Consider the following 17,500-nt stretch of genomic DNA (forward strand, 5'->3'; position numbering starts at 1 on the left):
CTCTTCCTCCCCCCTCCTCCTCCACCTCTCTTCCTCCCCCCTTTTCTCCCCCCTCCACCTCTCTTCCTCCCCCCTTTCCTCCCCCTCCACCTCTCTTCCTCCCCCTTTCCTCCCCCCTCCACCTCTCTTCCTCCCCCCTCCTCCACCTCTCTTCCTCCCCCCTCCTCCTCCACCTCTCTTCCTCCCCCCTCCTCCTCCACCTCTCTTCCTCCCCCCTCCCTCCTCCACCTCTCTTCCTCCCCCCTCCCTCCTCCACCTCTCTTCCTCCCCCCTCCCTCCTCCACCTCTCTTCCTCCCCCCTCCTCCCTCCACCTCTCTTCCTCTGCAGAACGCTTACAATGGCAACGCTCACTAACACTGAGCAGCCTCCAGTGCTGCTGCTGCTGAACCAGCGCTTTGGCATGCAGGGTCAACTGACAGATCACTGTCTGTATGAAGAAGTCAACAGACCTAGCAGACAATAACACTATATTGTTCCACTATCCATGACAGGCCCTCTTTCTCATAATGAGACAGAAATGCCTCTGTTGTAGGGCAGGAGATGTTGTAGAGCAGGAGATGTTGTAGGGCAGGAGATGTTGTAGGGCAGGAGATGTTGTAGAGCAGGAGATGTTGTAGAGCAGGAGATGTTGTAGGGCAGGAGATGTTGTGGAGCAGGAGATGTTGTAGGGCAGGAGATGTTGTGGAGCAGGAGATGTTGTGGAGCAGGAGATGTTGTAGAGCAGGAGATGTTGTAGAGCAGGAGATGTTGTGGAGCAGGAGATGTTGTGGAGCAGGAGATGTTGTGGAGCAGGAGATGTTGTGGAGCAGGAGATGTTGTGGAGCAGGAGATGTTGTAGAGCAGGAGATGTTGTGGAGCAGGAGATGTTGTAGAGCAGGAGATGTTGTAGAGCAGGAGATGTTGTAGAGCAGGAGATGGGGGTTTTCAGTTCAACATCAACACCATCTTCTGCCCACTGTGGTCTTGCCTGCACGTGCGTTCTCTTATCACATCTCTTCTCTGTGTTGTTTTGCTCTGTAAGCATGTCCTGCTTTGCCCTGGTCTTTCCTATCTGGCACCAGCGACTGAGAATAAATACCATGACGGAGTGTTTTAGAGCCTCATAATCAATGCTGGGATCAGTGATGGCGTTTTATCAAGAGTTTCACGTTCTTGAGGTTTTCTTTTCCGCACTGTACGGTTCCGGGTTTATTTTCTCTGGCTGTGTGCCAAGTCAAATTCTCACTAGATGAGATGAGATTGAGATGAGTTTGTCCCCTCTTATTTTCTCTCCCTTCTCTCTCATTTAAAATTCAACGTGGGTCTTTATTAGAGGTCCACAATTTGGTCCGAATCTTTGCTTCCCCCTCGGACAGGCAAGTCCAAAGTCTGGTTAATCAAGCAAGTTCAATTTGCGTTTCTTCCATTCACCTAACGATGACAGCACTATCATACAGTTTGTACAAGTAGGAACTATGCAGGTGGAACTAATGTTTTCAGATGGTGAACAAAACCCTTAGAGGACAATTATATTGTATGTGATTTTTCTTTAAATAACCCGCATGATGTGAGATCTAATCTGGCCCCCATTCAAACAAGTTTGGACACCCCTGTCGTAGGAGATTTGTCCTATAGTCTATCACCAGCTGTGTGTGTGTGTGGGCGCAGCGCACTTTCTCTAGACGTCCGTGTGCGCCCGCATACGCTCTCTCCTCATTGGAAAGAACTGAAAAAAGAGGCTGGACCTGATGAAAAGACGCTAGGTGGACACAGGCTCTTAGCTTCTTTGCTGTGTGACCACATGCAGTCAGACTCTACAACAAACATGCTGTCTGTCTGACAAAGGAGCTGTCTCACTCTCCTCTCTGTCTCACCTTCTTTCTGTGTCTGCCTGTCCTTTCGTTCCCTGGTTGAGATGGAGAACCGGGCTGTCAGTCAGAGCACGAGGGGCTAAGCGGAGAGTTTAACAATCAGATCATTCTAGCAGGGCAGGCGATAGACAAATCTGATCCAGGGCAGGAGATAGACGAATCTGATCCAAATCCAGAAGAGATGGATCTAGCTGCAGTGATCTCTAATGGGGTTAGGTCCTCAGGCAATGCTATAAAAAAGATTTATACAGCAGCCATGTGCACAGATCAAGAGTGGGGGGGTGGGGGGATACCTTCAGTAGGCTGATCTCTGGAGATCATCTCCACCAGCTCACTCTTCTCAATCCATACTACAAACACATGGTTCACTCCCAGGAGAACAAGCAAGTGAAAATAGAATTGGAGATTTGGTTTACTTGAGCTCCACAGGGCCTCTGAGAGCAGAAGTATTGATCTATTTGTTAGCTGTCAGAGACCCAGAGAGCCATCTCCTCTCTGCTCTCGCCTGGTTGGATTACAGAAGGTAGGTGTGATAGATGGATGGAGGGAAAACCACAGTGAACTCTCTGACCGCCTGCCTTGACCTCCTATCTAGCATGTAAGCTGTTGACCATTATCACCAAGGCTGTAGCCTTCAGAAGCTGGTCTTCAGTGTTTCCTCTCCTCCTGAGCAGGGAGGGATGGTGTGGGATCATCACACAGAGCATTGGTGCTTCCGCTCCATCTAATCAGTGAACTTTGAACCTGCCATTATTACGGTCTCTTGTCTTGAGTCAGATTACAGGACACAGCAATGATCCCGTCGTGTCCCGACACGCTGAACACTCATCTCATCTACACCGTCTTTGTTCAATCACAAGAAGAAAAAGAACGTGTGACTAGAAGCTAGGGCTGTGCCGATTCACTTATCTCCCGATTCGATACTATCACGATACTTTGGTGCCGATTCGATATATATTGCGATTCACGATTATTGCGATTCTACGATTATTGCGATTCGATATTACGATTTATTGCGATTTTTGTTTATTTTTTTCTTTTATTTTTTCAGTTTGTTTGCTTTTTTACACTAGATTAGAACATGGGAAAAGTTGAATCATACACTAGAGACTGTATATTATATATCATGAGTAGGGCTGGGCGATATAGTTAAAAACAGGGGCGGACTGGGATCATAATTCAGGCCGGGCATTAGATACCAAGCAGGCCAGGCCGATATGGGCCAACGCGCGTGAAATTTGGGCCGTTTGAAGCCAGATTTGGGCCGTTTGAAGTCCAATTTTACAATGAGATGCACCCACTTTAACCCTGAAGTGTAATTATTACTTCAGACTAACTAATAAAGTAATAAAACCACTAGTAAACCAGTAGGCGGCGCCTAGCCTGCTGTTCAGTGAGTGGCCTGACTGCAAGCACCAAAAAAAAAAAAAAAAAAAAAAAAAAAAATTTTTTTTTTTTTTTAATTTGCGATTATCGATTCTGGAATAAAAGATCGATCCAAAAAATCGTGACATTAAAAATCGCGATACTTAGGTGAATCGATTTTTTCTCCCACCCCTACTAGAAGCACACTGTGTCGTAGCAACATGTGCTTTTGTTGAAAGATGTGTTTACTAAGCTTTGAAATAGCCAGGGTGTCAAATTAAACCTCATTACCAGAGAAACCGGTGTTTTGATATCTTCTCTGCCTAAGACGAACAACACAGGCTTAGCAACGTGATACTTCCTCCCAACTCTGTCATTCATTCAGTCACCCACACAATAACCTTTACTTAGACAATATGACTTCAGCAACCTTTGATGATTTCCACGCATTCATCATCATGTGACCGGGGTCATCAGGTCATGTGTGTAATCATGTGAGCGTGGTCGTCAGGTCAGGTCCTCACTGTTAGTGTGAGCAACAGATGGGAAGTAACACAGTAAGACAGTGGTGACTAAGATCAGAGGAGACTGCTTTGTCTTATGAGCCCCTCAGTCTCACATGATGATGCTGTTGATGCAGTGATGCTGAACTGAAGGATCAGAAGCCCATAATCTATGCAATCATCTGGAATCAGGTTGGGTTCTACAGAGGGTCAAATCTCTTGAACTATTGACTTCCCTCACAGTGTGCCACATAGCATCATAGGTTGTCTTCTGAGAAGAAAGTCTGGATGGTATATAGGATATAGTTACTGTGTGTACAGTATAGAAGGTCATGTGACTTTGATTAGCCTGACAACAGGTTGATATTTCAGGCGGACATCCACAGTGTGAAAAACTGCAACATATACAGTATAAGATGAAGATGAATTATGGATTTTGGTGTGCAGCTCACTGGGATTACAGGCTTGGTCGCGTGTGCCGCACACCCTCCAAAGGGTTAGGCCTAAACCCACGCTTGAGGGACTGAGATTAAAGAACTTGGGTCAGTGGGTTTTGGCGGGGGGGCTCCTCATTTGAAGGAGAGGCCTCCTAGATTAGATTGATTGGTTTCCCCTTGATACCCATCATGCACCAAGATTATAACGATGGGATTCCCCTCCTTCTGATTGGGTTAATCCAGTATCTTCATGAAATTGAATAAGATACAGTTTGATGGACGGGGGTGAGTTTTGGATGGAGGGGGATATATTTTGGGGACGGAGGGTATGAGGATATTTAGACATTGATTCGAGAGCTGTACACTGATGGCTGTTGCTGGGATCTAATGTGACTTTTTGGTTGACTATCAGCAGCAACATCGATATTAATTATATTTTCTCTTGTTTCAAGATTTGTGCTTGTTCAGTTCAGTTCAGTTCCCTACATAATACAGTATATATATATATATATATATATATATATATATATATATATATATTATACATTATACATGATACAGTCAGTCAAAGTGTATAGAGGCTCAGTCACTATTAGATCTGACTGGGGAGGAGAGTTGGCTGTTCTCATCAGTCCCTCCATACAGACATTGTGAAGTAGTTTTCACATCATTCTTTAGTACATAAGCATGTAGTGTTTCTAAAGTGATTTGCCCAGAGAGATTCCACAGATGAGGTTCCAAAGTTCAAGATTCAAGATTCAAGATTTTTATTGTCACTCCATGGTACAAGTATCACGTGTGAAATTCTTGTGCTGTGGACTCCGTTTACAACATAGTACAAGTATAACAGGGCATATGAGTGCGAAAACAACAAGAGACACAACAAGCAATAAGGCAGTATAGTGATAAGACAAGTCAGAGATAGTGGCATATTCACTGCACATAGGTGCGCATGTCGTGTGCATACTTTAGACGTGATTCAACATTTTAAATTCGACGTATTTGATATACAGGTGCAAATAGCATATTCCTTATTAAACATACAATTAAACTCAGCGTTTTAAATTCGGCGTATTTGACATACAGGTGCAAATAGCATATTCCTTATTAAACATACAATTAAACATTAGACATACGTAATGGTAGGGCTGTGGCGATTCACTTATCTCCCGATTCGATACTATCACGATTCTTGGGTGCCGATTCGATTTATATTGCGATTCTTAAGTATTGCGATTCTACGATTATTGCGATTCGATATTACGATTTATTGCGATTTTTGTTAATTTTTTTCTTTTCTTTTTTCAGTTTGTTTGCTTTTTTACACTAGATTAGAACATGGGAAAAGTTGAATCATACACTAGAGACTGTATATTATATATCATGAGTAGGGCTGGGCGATATAGTTAAAAACAGGGGCGGACTGGGATCATAATTCAGGCCGGGCATTAGATACCAAGCAGGCCAGGCCGATATGGGCCAACGCGCGTGAAATTTGGGCCGTTTGAAGCCAGATTTGGGCCGTTTGAAGTCCAATTTTACAATGAGATGCACCCACTTTAACCCTGAAGTGTAATTATTACTTCAGACTAACTAATAAAGTAATAAAACCACTAGTAAACCAGTAGGCGGCGCCTGGCCTGCTGTTCAGTGAGTGGCCTGACTGCAAGCACCCAAAATCTTTTTTTTTATTTTATTTTTTTTATTATTATTATTTTTTAATTTGCGATTATCGATTCTGGAATAAAAGATCGATCCAAAAAATCGTGACATTAAAAATCGCGATACTTAGGTGAATCGATTTTTTCCCCCACCCCTACGTAATGGTAGCAGCTACAGTACGGTACAGTACGGCTACTACACTATTTGTGTATGTTAAGGAGTCTCGTGGCCTGCGGGAAGAAACTGTTCCTCAAGCGATTTGTGCGTGCTTTCGGAACCCTGTATCTTCTCCCTGAGGGTAACAGGGAGAACAGGCTGTTGTGGGGATGGTTTGTGTCTTTGAAGATCTTCAGGGACCTCCTGAGGCACCGCTGTTTATACAGTTCTTGCAGATCTGGCAACTCACATTCTGTTACGTGCTGGGCCGCGCGCCTCACCCTCTGTAGCGCCCTGCGGTCCATGGTGGTACAGTTCCCGTACCAGGTGGTGAAGCCGCCAGTCAGCAGGCTTTCAATGGTGCCTCTGTAGAAGTCCCTGAGGATTTCTTTCCTTAGCCCAAATTTCTTCAGGCGCTTGAGTCCGTGTATTCGCTGTTGGGCCTTTTTGACAACAGTGGCGGTGTGGCCGGCCCAAGTCAGGTCCTGGTGGATGTTGACTCCCAGGTACTTGAAGCTGTCCACCCTTTCCACCACTGTGCCGTTGATGGTGATTGGGGGTGTGCCCCCCCCCCCCCTCCTGTAGTCAACAATGATCTCCTTGGTCTTGGAGATGTTCAGAGAGAGGTGGTTGTCCTGGCACCATTGTTCCAGGGCCTCCACCTCCTCTCTGTTGTTGGAACCAGCAGCAGGTTATTTCCACTCTTTCTTTATTATAGGCGTGTATACTGTATCTTCTCAGTCATGCAGATATCTCCATCTGATATGATATCTGATGGAGATATCTGCCCTGCCTGAAGCAATCATCTCCCCTGCCTGAAGCAATCATCTTCCCTTGAACAGAGACTCAACTGTCCACCATGCACCAGACATGATGTCATGCATTTCCACTAACCCATTAAACTACTTCTGCACGTTCACATAATGAAGTCCTGCAAGTAGGTCAGATCCACACTAACACACATTTGCAGATTTCCCTTTCGCTAAAGGAATTACTGGGATTATTGTGATACATCGTCGGACCGGGGAAATCCAGTCACGTGTAGATCATGTGAGGCGGGGCAGCAGGTCACAGAGAGGAGAGAGGTCATCTTCAGAGGTGACTTCAGACTAGAGCGCCTGAGTGCACACAGGCTGTGACACCAGACGACTCTCTGAATTTCTATCCGATCACTGCTGGCTACAGGATTGGAAACGAAATCTATAATCAGGGGGATAATTATGATTATTTTGAGAAGGGAGAGGGTAGCCTAACCTAGATGCTGCTGCAGTGAAGGTTTCTCTCTCACTCTCTCTCTCTCTCTCTCTCGGTCTATCTCTCTGTATGTATCTCTCTCTCTCTCGGTATCTCTCTATCTGTGTCTGTCTATCTCTATCTCATCTCTCTCTTTCTCTACCTCTCTCTCTCTCACTCTGTCTCTCTCTCTCCTTTCACATTTTGTTGTTTCTGCCTCGTGGGCCGATTAACAAATTAAGGTCAAAGTTAAGGGAGCCATTAGTAGTAAACCGGCCCCCTGGTGTGCACAGAGAAAATACAGTTCACAACACTTTCAATACAGAGACTATATTAGATTAGACTATACAGAGATACAGAGACTATATTAGATTAGACTATACAGAGATACAGAGACTATATTAGATTAGACTATACAGAGATACAGAGACTATATTAGATTAGACTATACAGAGATACAGAGACTAGATTAGATTAGACTATACAGAGATACAGAGACTATATTAGATTAGACTATACAGAGATACAGAGACTATATTAGATTAGACTATACAGAGATACAGAGACTATATTAGATTAGACTATACAGAGATACAGAGACTATATTAGATTAGACTATACAGAGATACAGAGACTATATTAGATTAGACTATACAGAGATACAGAGACTATATTAGATTAGACTATACAGAGATACAGAGACTAGATTAGATTAGACTATACAGAGATACAGAGACTATATTAGATTAGACTATACAGAGATACAGACTAGAGACTATATTAGATTAGACTATACAGAGATACAGAGACTATATTAGATTAGACTATACAGAGATACAGAGACTATATTAGATTAGACTATACAGAGATACAGAGACTATATTAGATTAGACTATACAGAGATACAGAGACTAGATTAGATTAGACTATACAGAGATACAGAGACTATATTAGATTAGACTATACAGAGATACAGAGACTATATTAGATTAGACTATACAGAGATACAGAGACTATATTAGATTAGACTATACAGAGATACAGAGACTATATTAGATTAGACTATACAGAGATACAGAGACTATATTAGATTAGACTATACAGAGATACAGAGACTATATTAGATTAGACTATACAGAGATACAGAGACTAGATTAGATTAGACTATACAGAGATACAGAGACTATATTAGATTAGACTATACAGAGATACAGACTAGAGACTATATTAGATTAGACTATACAGAGATACAGAGACTATATTAGATTAGACTATACAGAGATACAGAGACTATATTAGATTAGACTATACAGAGATACAGAGACTATATTAGATTAGACTATACAGAGATACAGAGACTAGATTAGATTAGACTATACAGAGATACAGAGACTATATTAGATTAGACTATACAGAGATACAGAGACTATATTAGATTAGACTATACAGAGATACAGAGACTATATTAGATTAGACTATACAGAGATACAGACTAGAGACTATATTAGATTAGACTATACAGAGATACAGAGACTATATTAGATTAGACTATACAGAGATACAGAGACTATATTAGATTAGACTATACAGAGATACAGAGACTATATTAGATTAGACTATACAGAGATACAGAGACTATATTAGATTAGACTATACAGAGATACAGAGACTATATTAGATTAGACTATACAGAGATACAGAGACTATATTAGATTAGACTATACAGAGATACAGAGACTATATTAGATTAGACTATACAGAGATACAGAGACTATTGCCTACCCCACACTACAGGATAATTTGCAAGATTATGGCCAAGATTCCCCCCTCCCGATTTTCTCGGGGGTGCTCCCGATTTGAAGCGCGTCGGGCAGATAATCTTCCCAAATGATCCTGTAGTGTGTGGGGTTCCAAGATTCACAATCGGGAAGACTGCCTCTTCCCGATTGTGAATCGGCCATATCTAACATGTTAGATATTTACAACCCGACAGGCGATTGCATCTTGAGCAGAGAGCCAGTAGTAGCTGCGTTTCCATTAGTTTTTCGCAAAATAAACTGGTCCGCGTCCACCCGCAGCCCCGCACAGAAACAAAGAACGAGGAAATTGTCATCGAGGTGAAATACCCGTGCGTCTTTGAACGGGACGGAAAACTAATGCTATACTGCAAAGCATGTAGCCTACAACAAGCGCTTAGGTCTCATAGCTTCCCGCATCGGCGAGTGTCCGCACGGAAAAGTGAGTCAAAATTAATCAGCAGACGCGCCCCTCCACAAGGCACCTACAGACGGTTTTCGCCTGGCCGTGCACAGTAGGCCTACACCCCGAATGGACGCGGCTGTCCGCGCAAATATTAGTTAAACAAATCCTTTCAGTGCAAATGCATTATAAAAACAAAAAAAAGATTTGTTTAGAAAACGAAATGACACAAATGTATTATTATTATTATTATTATTATTATTATTATTATTATTATTATTATTATTATTATTATCATTATTATCATTATTACTACTACTACACCCCGTGCGCACACTGAATAGGCATTTTAAAAGTTAACGTCGAGCCCTGCTTCCAATGTGAATCTTCGGCATAATCTTCTAGTGTGTGGGGTTGCGTTTGAACAGACGCGATTGTGTGTGTGTCCCAAGATTGAAATGTTAAAAAATCGGCTCTCTCTGTCCTGTAGTGTGTGGGCTCTCAAGATTTTTATAATCTTCAAGGATTTGAAAATCCTGTAGTGTGGGGTAGGCATATATTAGATTAGACTATACAGAGATACAGAGACTATATTAGATTCGACTATACAGAGATACAGAGACTAGATTAGATTAGACTATACAGAGATACAGACACTATCCCTCTATACAGCCGGCAGACGCCTGATCCTGTCCCCCATAGTTATTTCATCTTCATAAACGTCATCTCCTTCTCTCGCTCTGTGAAAAATACTGGAGCATCTGCTGAGCGTCCCTCACTCCTCTATGATCTTCTGCAGCATTAAGAGCTTCTCACGGCACGAGTCCATTTGTTCTACTTTTCCTGTTGGGTTTGCCCATCTGTGGAGTCAGTGCAGACTGAGCACGTGCAGTGGAGGCCAGGAGGGGAGGGGAGGGAGAGGGAGGCGGGGGAGATGATGGAAGGGATGATGCCGGCCAGATTGAGGTGAACTGATTATCTCTCTGTGTAGACGCTGACGCCATTATTTTAGGGAGAGTTTTTTTTTATGTGCCTCTGCCCTCCTTTCTCTTTTTGCCCCATTGGCTCCAGCCGGGTCCAAAAGGAACACCCGACCCACCAAGCGCCAAGCGGGTCCATTTTGGGTTTGGCGATGGATCCAAAAAATGAGGTCACCCGCCAGCTGGCCCGGGAAACCATTTTGAATCTCAGCGTAGTTTCTGAATGTGCGTACCGTCAGTGTTTCATCCAATCAAATCAAAGCAGAGTGTCACGGTCTAAACCACTCACCGTGACACTCTGCTTTAGAGGACCCAATTGCAGGACAACAGCAGGAGGCCGATGATGAGTAAACCAAAAAACGGTGTATATTTAATGAAATAACAGGTAACATAATGGACAGAACACACGTGTGTACGTACACACTACTACTGGAAACATCTTTGATGTTTTAGAGATGTGGCGACACATCGTTAACGATGTTAATCCACCAAAATGAAAACATGAAGACAAAGAGAAATGTCGTGGAGGTCCAGACGACGCAGGAGCCCCGAGATCAAATAATGCAGGATGCCGTTTTATGGCTGGTCAAAAAAAAATAAGCCTGCTGTTAAATGTTCTCAGGTTACCTGCCATCAGCTGACGAGCCAGAAAGTGATTCTATCTAGCTGAAACCTTTCTGTGTGCAATTCTCTCATATTTCTGAACGTGCCTTTAAGTTTAACTGACAGCACGTTTCCTCCATCTCTGTGTCTCCAGGCCTTTGGACAAGCCTACTCCAACCACAGGAAGGTGGCAGCGGACGGGGAGAGCCGTGAGGAGTCTCTGATCCAGGAGTCGGCCTGTAAGGAGGCGTACTACGAGCAGAGGGTCCTGGAGCTGCAGACCGAACTCCGCCAGACGCGCAACATCCTCACCAACACCCAGTCTGAGAACGAACGCCTGGCCACCATCGCCCAGGAGATGAGAGAGGTGAGAGAGGGAGATGCACAACCAGAATGATATCATTACCAGATTAAATGGCAAACCATTTCAATACTATTTCATCTGGTCACTATGGACAGTTGGAGATGTGCAAAAGATACAATTATCCTCTGCGGATCAAATCTGATGAACCGACCAGATGATATATTTTTGGTTGGTCAGAGGTCATGACTGAATGAAAAAGTTATTTTTGACTTCAGACATATACACTATGTGATTCTGTTAAACACATATTCACACACATTCTGTTCCTTCCTGCACTATGCATTCTAGTCTATAGATTTTACAATCTCACCAATGTAATCCTGACTTCTCTGTGCTGACACTGACACGCTTAACCCATTGACACCTGATGCAGCATTTGCGTGTATATCCATCATTTGTGTGTGTATCTCTTTAAGACCGCGAACCGTGTGATGCGGTTCGCGGTCTTAAAGGGATACACACAAATGCTGCATCAGGTATCAATGGGTTAAACACACAAAAGGAGCAAATATTCAACATTGATCCTTTTGGTGTTGCAATCAAAAAGCACTGAGCTAAGGACCCATCGACTGCAGGCATCAGTGTTGCCAGATAACAGCTGATGGTTAATTCCAGCCCAAACACGGATCAAAAACCACCAAAACGCACACAAAACTGCCCCAAGTGCAGGTCTATGGAAACAAGCGCCTCTGTCCACCAGCCCAAGCCCATCCCCCCCCTCGCACAATGCAACCCAAAACAGCCCAATTGCCGGAAAACCGCCCAATCTTGCAACACTGGCAACACTGGCAGGCATGCCAAGATAAGCCTAATCACGCCCTGGTGATTTGGGAGCTTGTGGTGAGCTGGCAGAGACCCAGCTGGTTGGAGGAGCTCCTTGCCTCCCTCTCAGCCTGATGTGGTGTGCTCCACCCCTGGCCTCCTGGCTGGGTGGAGTTCTGATTACAGACTGAGAGGCACTGAGGCCACGCCCACTGAGAGGCACTGAGGCCACGCCCACTGAGAGGCACTGAGGCCACGCCCACTTCTCAAAGAGAAGGCCTGATCCTACATGAGTTCATCATCACTGACATTCGATTTGCACTTTGAATTCAATACAGAACTCTGTTTGCCACCGACTGCAGGCAGCAGCTCACTGACTGCAGGCAGCAGCTCACTGACTGCAGGCAGCAGCTCACTGACTGCAGGCAGCAGCTCACTGACTGCAGGCAGCAGCTCACTGACTGCAGGCAGCAGCTCAGCTCACTGACTGCAGGCAGCAGCTCAGCTCACTGACTGCAGGCAGCAGCTCAGCTCACTGACTGCAGGCAGCAGCTCAGCTCACTGACTGCAGGCAGCAGCTCACTGACTGCAGGCAGCAGCTCAGCACTCTGCAAACTAGCACACCTCCTCTTCACATCAGATTAGCAGTGCTCATTTATCCACGGAGAGCCAGATAAAAGCCTGGGTACTTCCTGTTTACCCAAAAGCCTTTAGCTGTAGCATGACCCAATGACATGACCCAAGAATTTGGCTGAATCAAAACACTAGCCTTCACACACACTCCAGCAGCCTTCACACACACTCCAGCAGCCTTCACACACACTCCAGCAGCCTTCACACACACTCCAGCAGACATATTTATTTTCTCTCTCAGACTCCCAGAAACCTTCAGTGTCTGTGTCCCACTTTAGACAATGTCGGAGCTCTGCCATTCTCATTCAAGGCCAATTAACCTCGTTAGAAGAGAGAGTACAGTGCAGTGTGTGGGTTTTGTGTGTGTGTGTGGGTTTTGTGTGTGTGTGTGTGTGTGTGTGTGTGTGTGTGTGTCTATGTATTTGTGTGCGCACACGTTTGTGCGTGTGTGTGTGAGTGATGGAGCTGGCGATGAGGAGATTGATTTAATGAGAGGGGGGTGCAGGCCAGGGTGAGATCCCCCTGAGCTTTGAGGAAGACAGCGATGAGAGGAGCTTCTGTGATGCACAGCTCCACACTCCCTTGACAGAGCAAGTAAAGGGTAGAATATTAAGAGGGTTTGAAGCACAGACTACTGAGTGGGAGAAGGAAAGTCCAGTTGTGTTAGAAGGAACGGAACACTGATGCTATGAATCATTTGAGTTGACAGGATTAGCTGCTCTTTGCTGCACAGTACCATCACAGGCCAGGAAGTCACTTGGTGATTTTGATATAACTACTGTACTAAGTTAGCTCTCTTACAGCAACGCTGTGACCATAGCAATGCCATGTGGTCTTTCAAGTCAGTGTAGTGTTTCACACTCACTCCAATCATGCATACTCTCCACCCGAGCACCCAACTTGTTAAGTTTACAGAATCAAGGAGAGGACAGATTCAAAATTCAAAAAAATTCGAAATTTCTCTGCTTCAGTTCCTCAGGATGAAATTCAGCCCAGCATCTCATTTCTCTCCTCTCTGTTTCCATCTCTCTGTCTTAATCCTTTGGCTTAGTGCTAGTTAAAGCCCTTATTATTTCAACTCTGCTTGTGTTGGGTCACACCAGATTGAGCTGAGCCCACTGTTTTGCAGGTCAAGTTGGTAATTCTAGTGTGCTTGGAGGGGAGAGGGGAGAGGAACCAGGGCCTGAGGGGGGAGAGGAACCGGGGGGGGGGGGGAGGGGAGAGGAACCAGGGCCTGAGGGGGGAGAGGAACCGGGGGGGGGAGAGGGGAGAGGAACCAGGGGGCCTGAGTGAGGTGGATACCAGGTCTGTTTGGAAACAGGTCTGTGGCGTACAGTATGGCTGAAGGCTGCTGTCTGTTTGGAAACAGGTCTGTGGCGTACAGTATGGCTGAAGGTCTGTTTGGACACACGTCTGTGGCGTACAGTATGGCTGAAGGTCTGTTTGGACACACGTCTGTGGCGTACAGTATGGCTGAAGGTCTGTTTGGACACACGTCTGTGGCGTACAGTATGGCTGAAGGCTGCTGTCGGCGCTTAACACAGATGTCAGCAGCCTGAGGTCTCTTATGGAGATTAGGGCAAAGAAAAATAATGTCTTTGAAATGACTTTTCCCTCACAGAGACTTAGGAGTTCTGGAAAGCTCCAAATTCAACTAACTGTGTAGGGTCCTGTGTAGGGTCCTGTGTAGGGACCCCTTACAGAGACATGATAGGGACCTGTGTAGGGACCTGTGTAGGGACCTGTGTAGGGTCCTGTGTAGGGTCCTGTGTAGGGACCCCTTACAGAGACATGATAGGGACCTGTGTAGGGACCTGTGTAGGGTCCTGTGTAGGGTCCTGTGTAGGGTCCTGTGTAGGGTCCTGTGTAGGGTCCTGTGTAGGGTCCTGTGTAGGGACATGTGTAGGGTCCTGTGTAGGGTCCTGTGTAGGGTCCTGTGTAGGGACATGTGTAGGGTCCTGTGTAGGGACATGTGTAGGGTCCTGTGTAGGGACATGTGTAGGGTCCTGTGTAGGGTCCTGTGTAGGGACATGTGTAGGGTCCTGTGTAGGGTCCTGTGTAGGGTCCTGTGTAGGGTCCTGTGTAGGGACATGTGTAGGGACCTGTGTAGGGACCTGTGTAGGGACCTGTGTAGGGTCCTGTGTAGGGACATGTGTAGGGTCCTGTGTAGGGACATGTGTAGGGACATGTGTAGGGTCCTGTGTAGGGTCCTGTGTAGGGACATGTGTAGGGTCCTGTGTAGGGTCCTGTGTAGGGTCCTGTGTAGGGACATGTGTAGGGTCCTGTGTAGGGACATGTGTAGGGACCTGTGTAGGGTCCTGTGTAGGGACCTGTGTAGGGACCTGTGTAGGGACCTGTGTAGGGTCCTGTGTAGGGACCTGTGTAGGGACCTGTGTAGGGTCCTGTGTAGGGTCCTGTGTAGGGTCCTGTGTAGGGTCCTGTGTAGGGACCTGTGTAGGGACATGTGTAGGGTCCTGTGTAGGGACATGTGTAGGGTCCTGTGTAGGGACATGTGTAGGGTCCTGTGTAGGGACCTGTGTAGGGACCTGTGTAGGGTCCTGTGTAGGGACCTGTGTAGGGTCCTGTGTAGGGTCCTGTGTAGGGTCCTGTGTAGGGACCTGTGTAGGGACCCCTTACAGAGACATGATAGGGACCTGTGTAGGGACCTGTGTAGGGACCTGTGTAGGGACCTGTGTAGGGACCCCTTACAGAGACATGATGATAGCTCTTAAATCTCTACCCGAGGGCAACTTACCTCATGCTTCTTTTACTAAAGCAGAGACATGAGACTACCCTAATGCTAAGCCATTGTTCTCAGACAGGTCCATCTGACCTCCAGCCTGGCTGTAAGTGGTGCTGTACTGGTGCTGTACTGGTGCTGTACTGGTGCTGTACTGGTGCTGTACTGGTGATGTACTGGTGGCCTGCGTGTGCGAGGCTCATAGTGAGCACACTGCTAGGAACCGAGGCAGCACCCTGGGCTCCAGCCAGCTCTCTCTAATTGGCTGGATCAAAAGGGGCCGGAGTGTAAATGGACCCATGTATGGGGCCGATAACGACACCCTTCCAACGGTGCTGCTGTGGGTGGATGTCGGGAGCTGGGGCACTGAGGCTGGCATTGTGACCCGGCTGGGCGACACTGAAAGAGCCCTTTGTCTCCAGGGCTTCAAATTAGCCCCAAAGTGAATGCTTAGGGCTGGAGGGGGGGGAAGGGGGGCTGTGATGAGATGAGAATGAGGGGGGAAACCCGTTAGAGAAGGAGACAGGCCTCACTAAATACAGGCCCAGTGTGCTGCTGCTGTTCTGGCCCGGCCCAGATAATCATATTGGGCCAGCAGGGTGGTTTTGTGATTCAATTTGCCCATGGAATGCTGACACAGTTGGGCTGTAACTGTAGTCTTTTGTGTGTGGAAACGTACGTTTCTTTGCCCTTGCAGATAGACGGTTACTCTGTTTACAGGGCTAACACCACGCCCCAGGTCTCTTGATTTAGGGGCTATATTCCATCTCTCATGTCAATGAAAGTGAAATCTCTCTGCTGGACAGGTTCATAAGATGGTGAGGTTTTGTTCCACAGTGTCTCATTGTTGACCCCTGGTATACCGTATACTCCATTGACCCTCTTAAGCCCATCATCATCAATCTCCAGATGATATAGCCTCATATTTGGACCACGTGGAGCCCAGAGCTTCTGGACTGGACTCATGACTGGATTTCATCTCAACCAAAGGCAGTAGATTTCACAACCAATTGGGCACCGACTCTCTTAACATGGTGACATAGATCCCATTTAAACCTCCAGTGAAGTCTCAGACACCAAAGACGTACATGGTCTTGGGCTGAATGTTGGCCCCGGGCGCTGATAAGACGTATTCCACAGTACTGCTACGGTGCTACGGTGCAGCAGGCTACAGGATTAACCCACACAATGAACCAGTAACGTTGTGAGGAGGCGCACACTAATAGACGTGACTCCATTAAATTTAATCTGCCCACAGTGAGAGGGGATCTGCGCCCCCTGGTGGCTGCCTTCATCCTCACAGCCAGCAGCGTCTGAGTGATTTATCAAGCAGAGCCACAAATAAGAAAAGCTACAAAGAAATCAAATGACGTTTATCACGGTAGTCGTGCCTTTTTGCTTTGCTCTCTATTCACACACGCATAGAAAATTTAATCTCCTTCCACATTAGCATCACAATAGAGAGGCAAAGTGACCGCCTACTTCCTGCTTCAGCACTGTACCAGAGATTTTCATCCACCATTTATTTTCCCATAGACATTCCGTAAAATGCTTATTAAAATAGTTTTACTTCGTCAAGCCAAACAGTTCAGCTATATTTAGAATTGGGAGAGACCATAGAACATTTCACTCGGACCAACAACAAAAAAAACTACATTGAAAAAATATTTTTTTTAAATCCGCAATTCTTTTATGTTTTGGTCCGAGTGAAATGTTATGTGGTCTCTCCTGTTTCTAAATACAGCTGAACCGTTTGGTTTGACCAAGTAAAACTATTTTTATAAGCATTTTACGAAATGTCTATGGGAAAATAAATGGCGGATGAAAATCTCTGGTACAGTGCTGAAGCAGGAAGTAGGCGGTCACTTTGCCCCTCTATGCAATGCTTACAGACGTCTCTTTCCATGCAGTGTTCACAACCTGCACATATGATCAACTGTCACCCTGTAATAATTCACTCATTTGGACCACTTTTCTCTCACTGACACATTAATTTATAGCGTTCTGCCTTT

General features: G+C 45.6%; 1 protein-coding gene across 2 annotated transcripts in view; it reads left to right on the forward strand.

The window, feature by feature from the left end:
* The window catches only part of LOC310781423 (protein bicaudal D homolog 2-like), a gene marked incomplete at its 3' end in the record, with an annotated part of 83,610 nt that overhangs the window by 29,414 nt on the left and 36,696 nt on the right, over positions 1-17,500 (forward strand). For both annotated transcript variants that reach the window (XM_083642051.1, XM_083642050.1), the window contains exon 2: positions 11,144-11,356. In XM_083642051.1, coding sequence (XP_083498177.1) covers positions 11,144-11,356 — 213 coding nt within the window. The remainder of the gene's footprint in view (positions 1-11,143; positions 11,357-17,500) is intronic.

This window comes from Poromitra crassiceps, assembly GCF_964638095.1.
Source record: "Poromitra crassiceps genome assembly, chromosome: 8".
NCBI lineage: Eukaryota > Metazoa > Chordata > Actinopteri > Beryciformes > Melamphaidae > Poromitra > Poromitra crassiceps.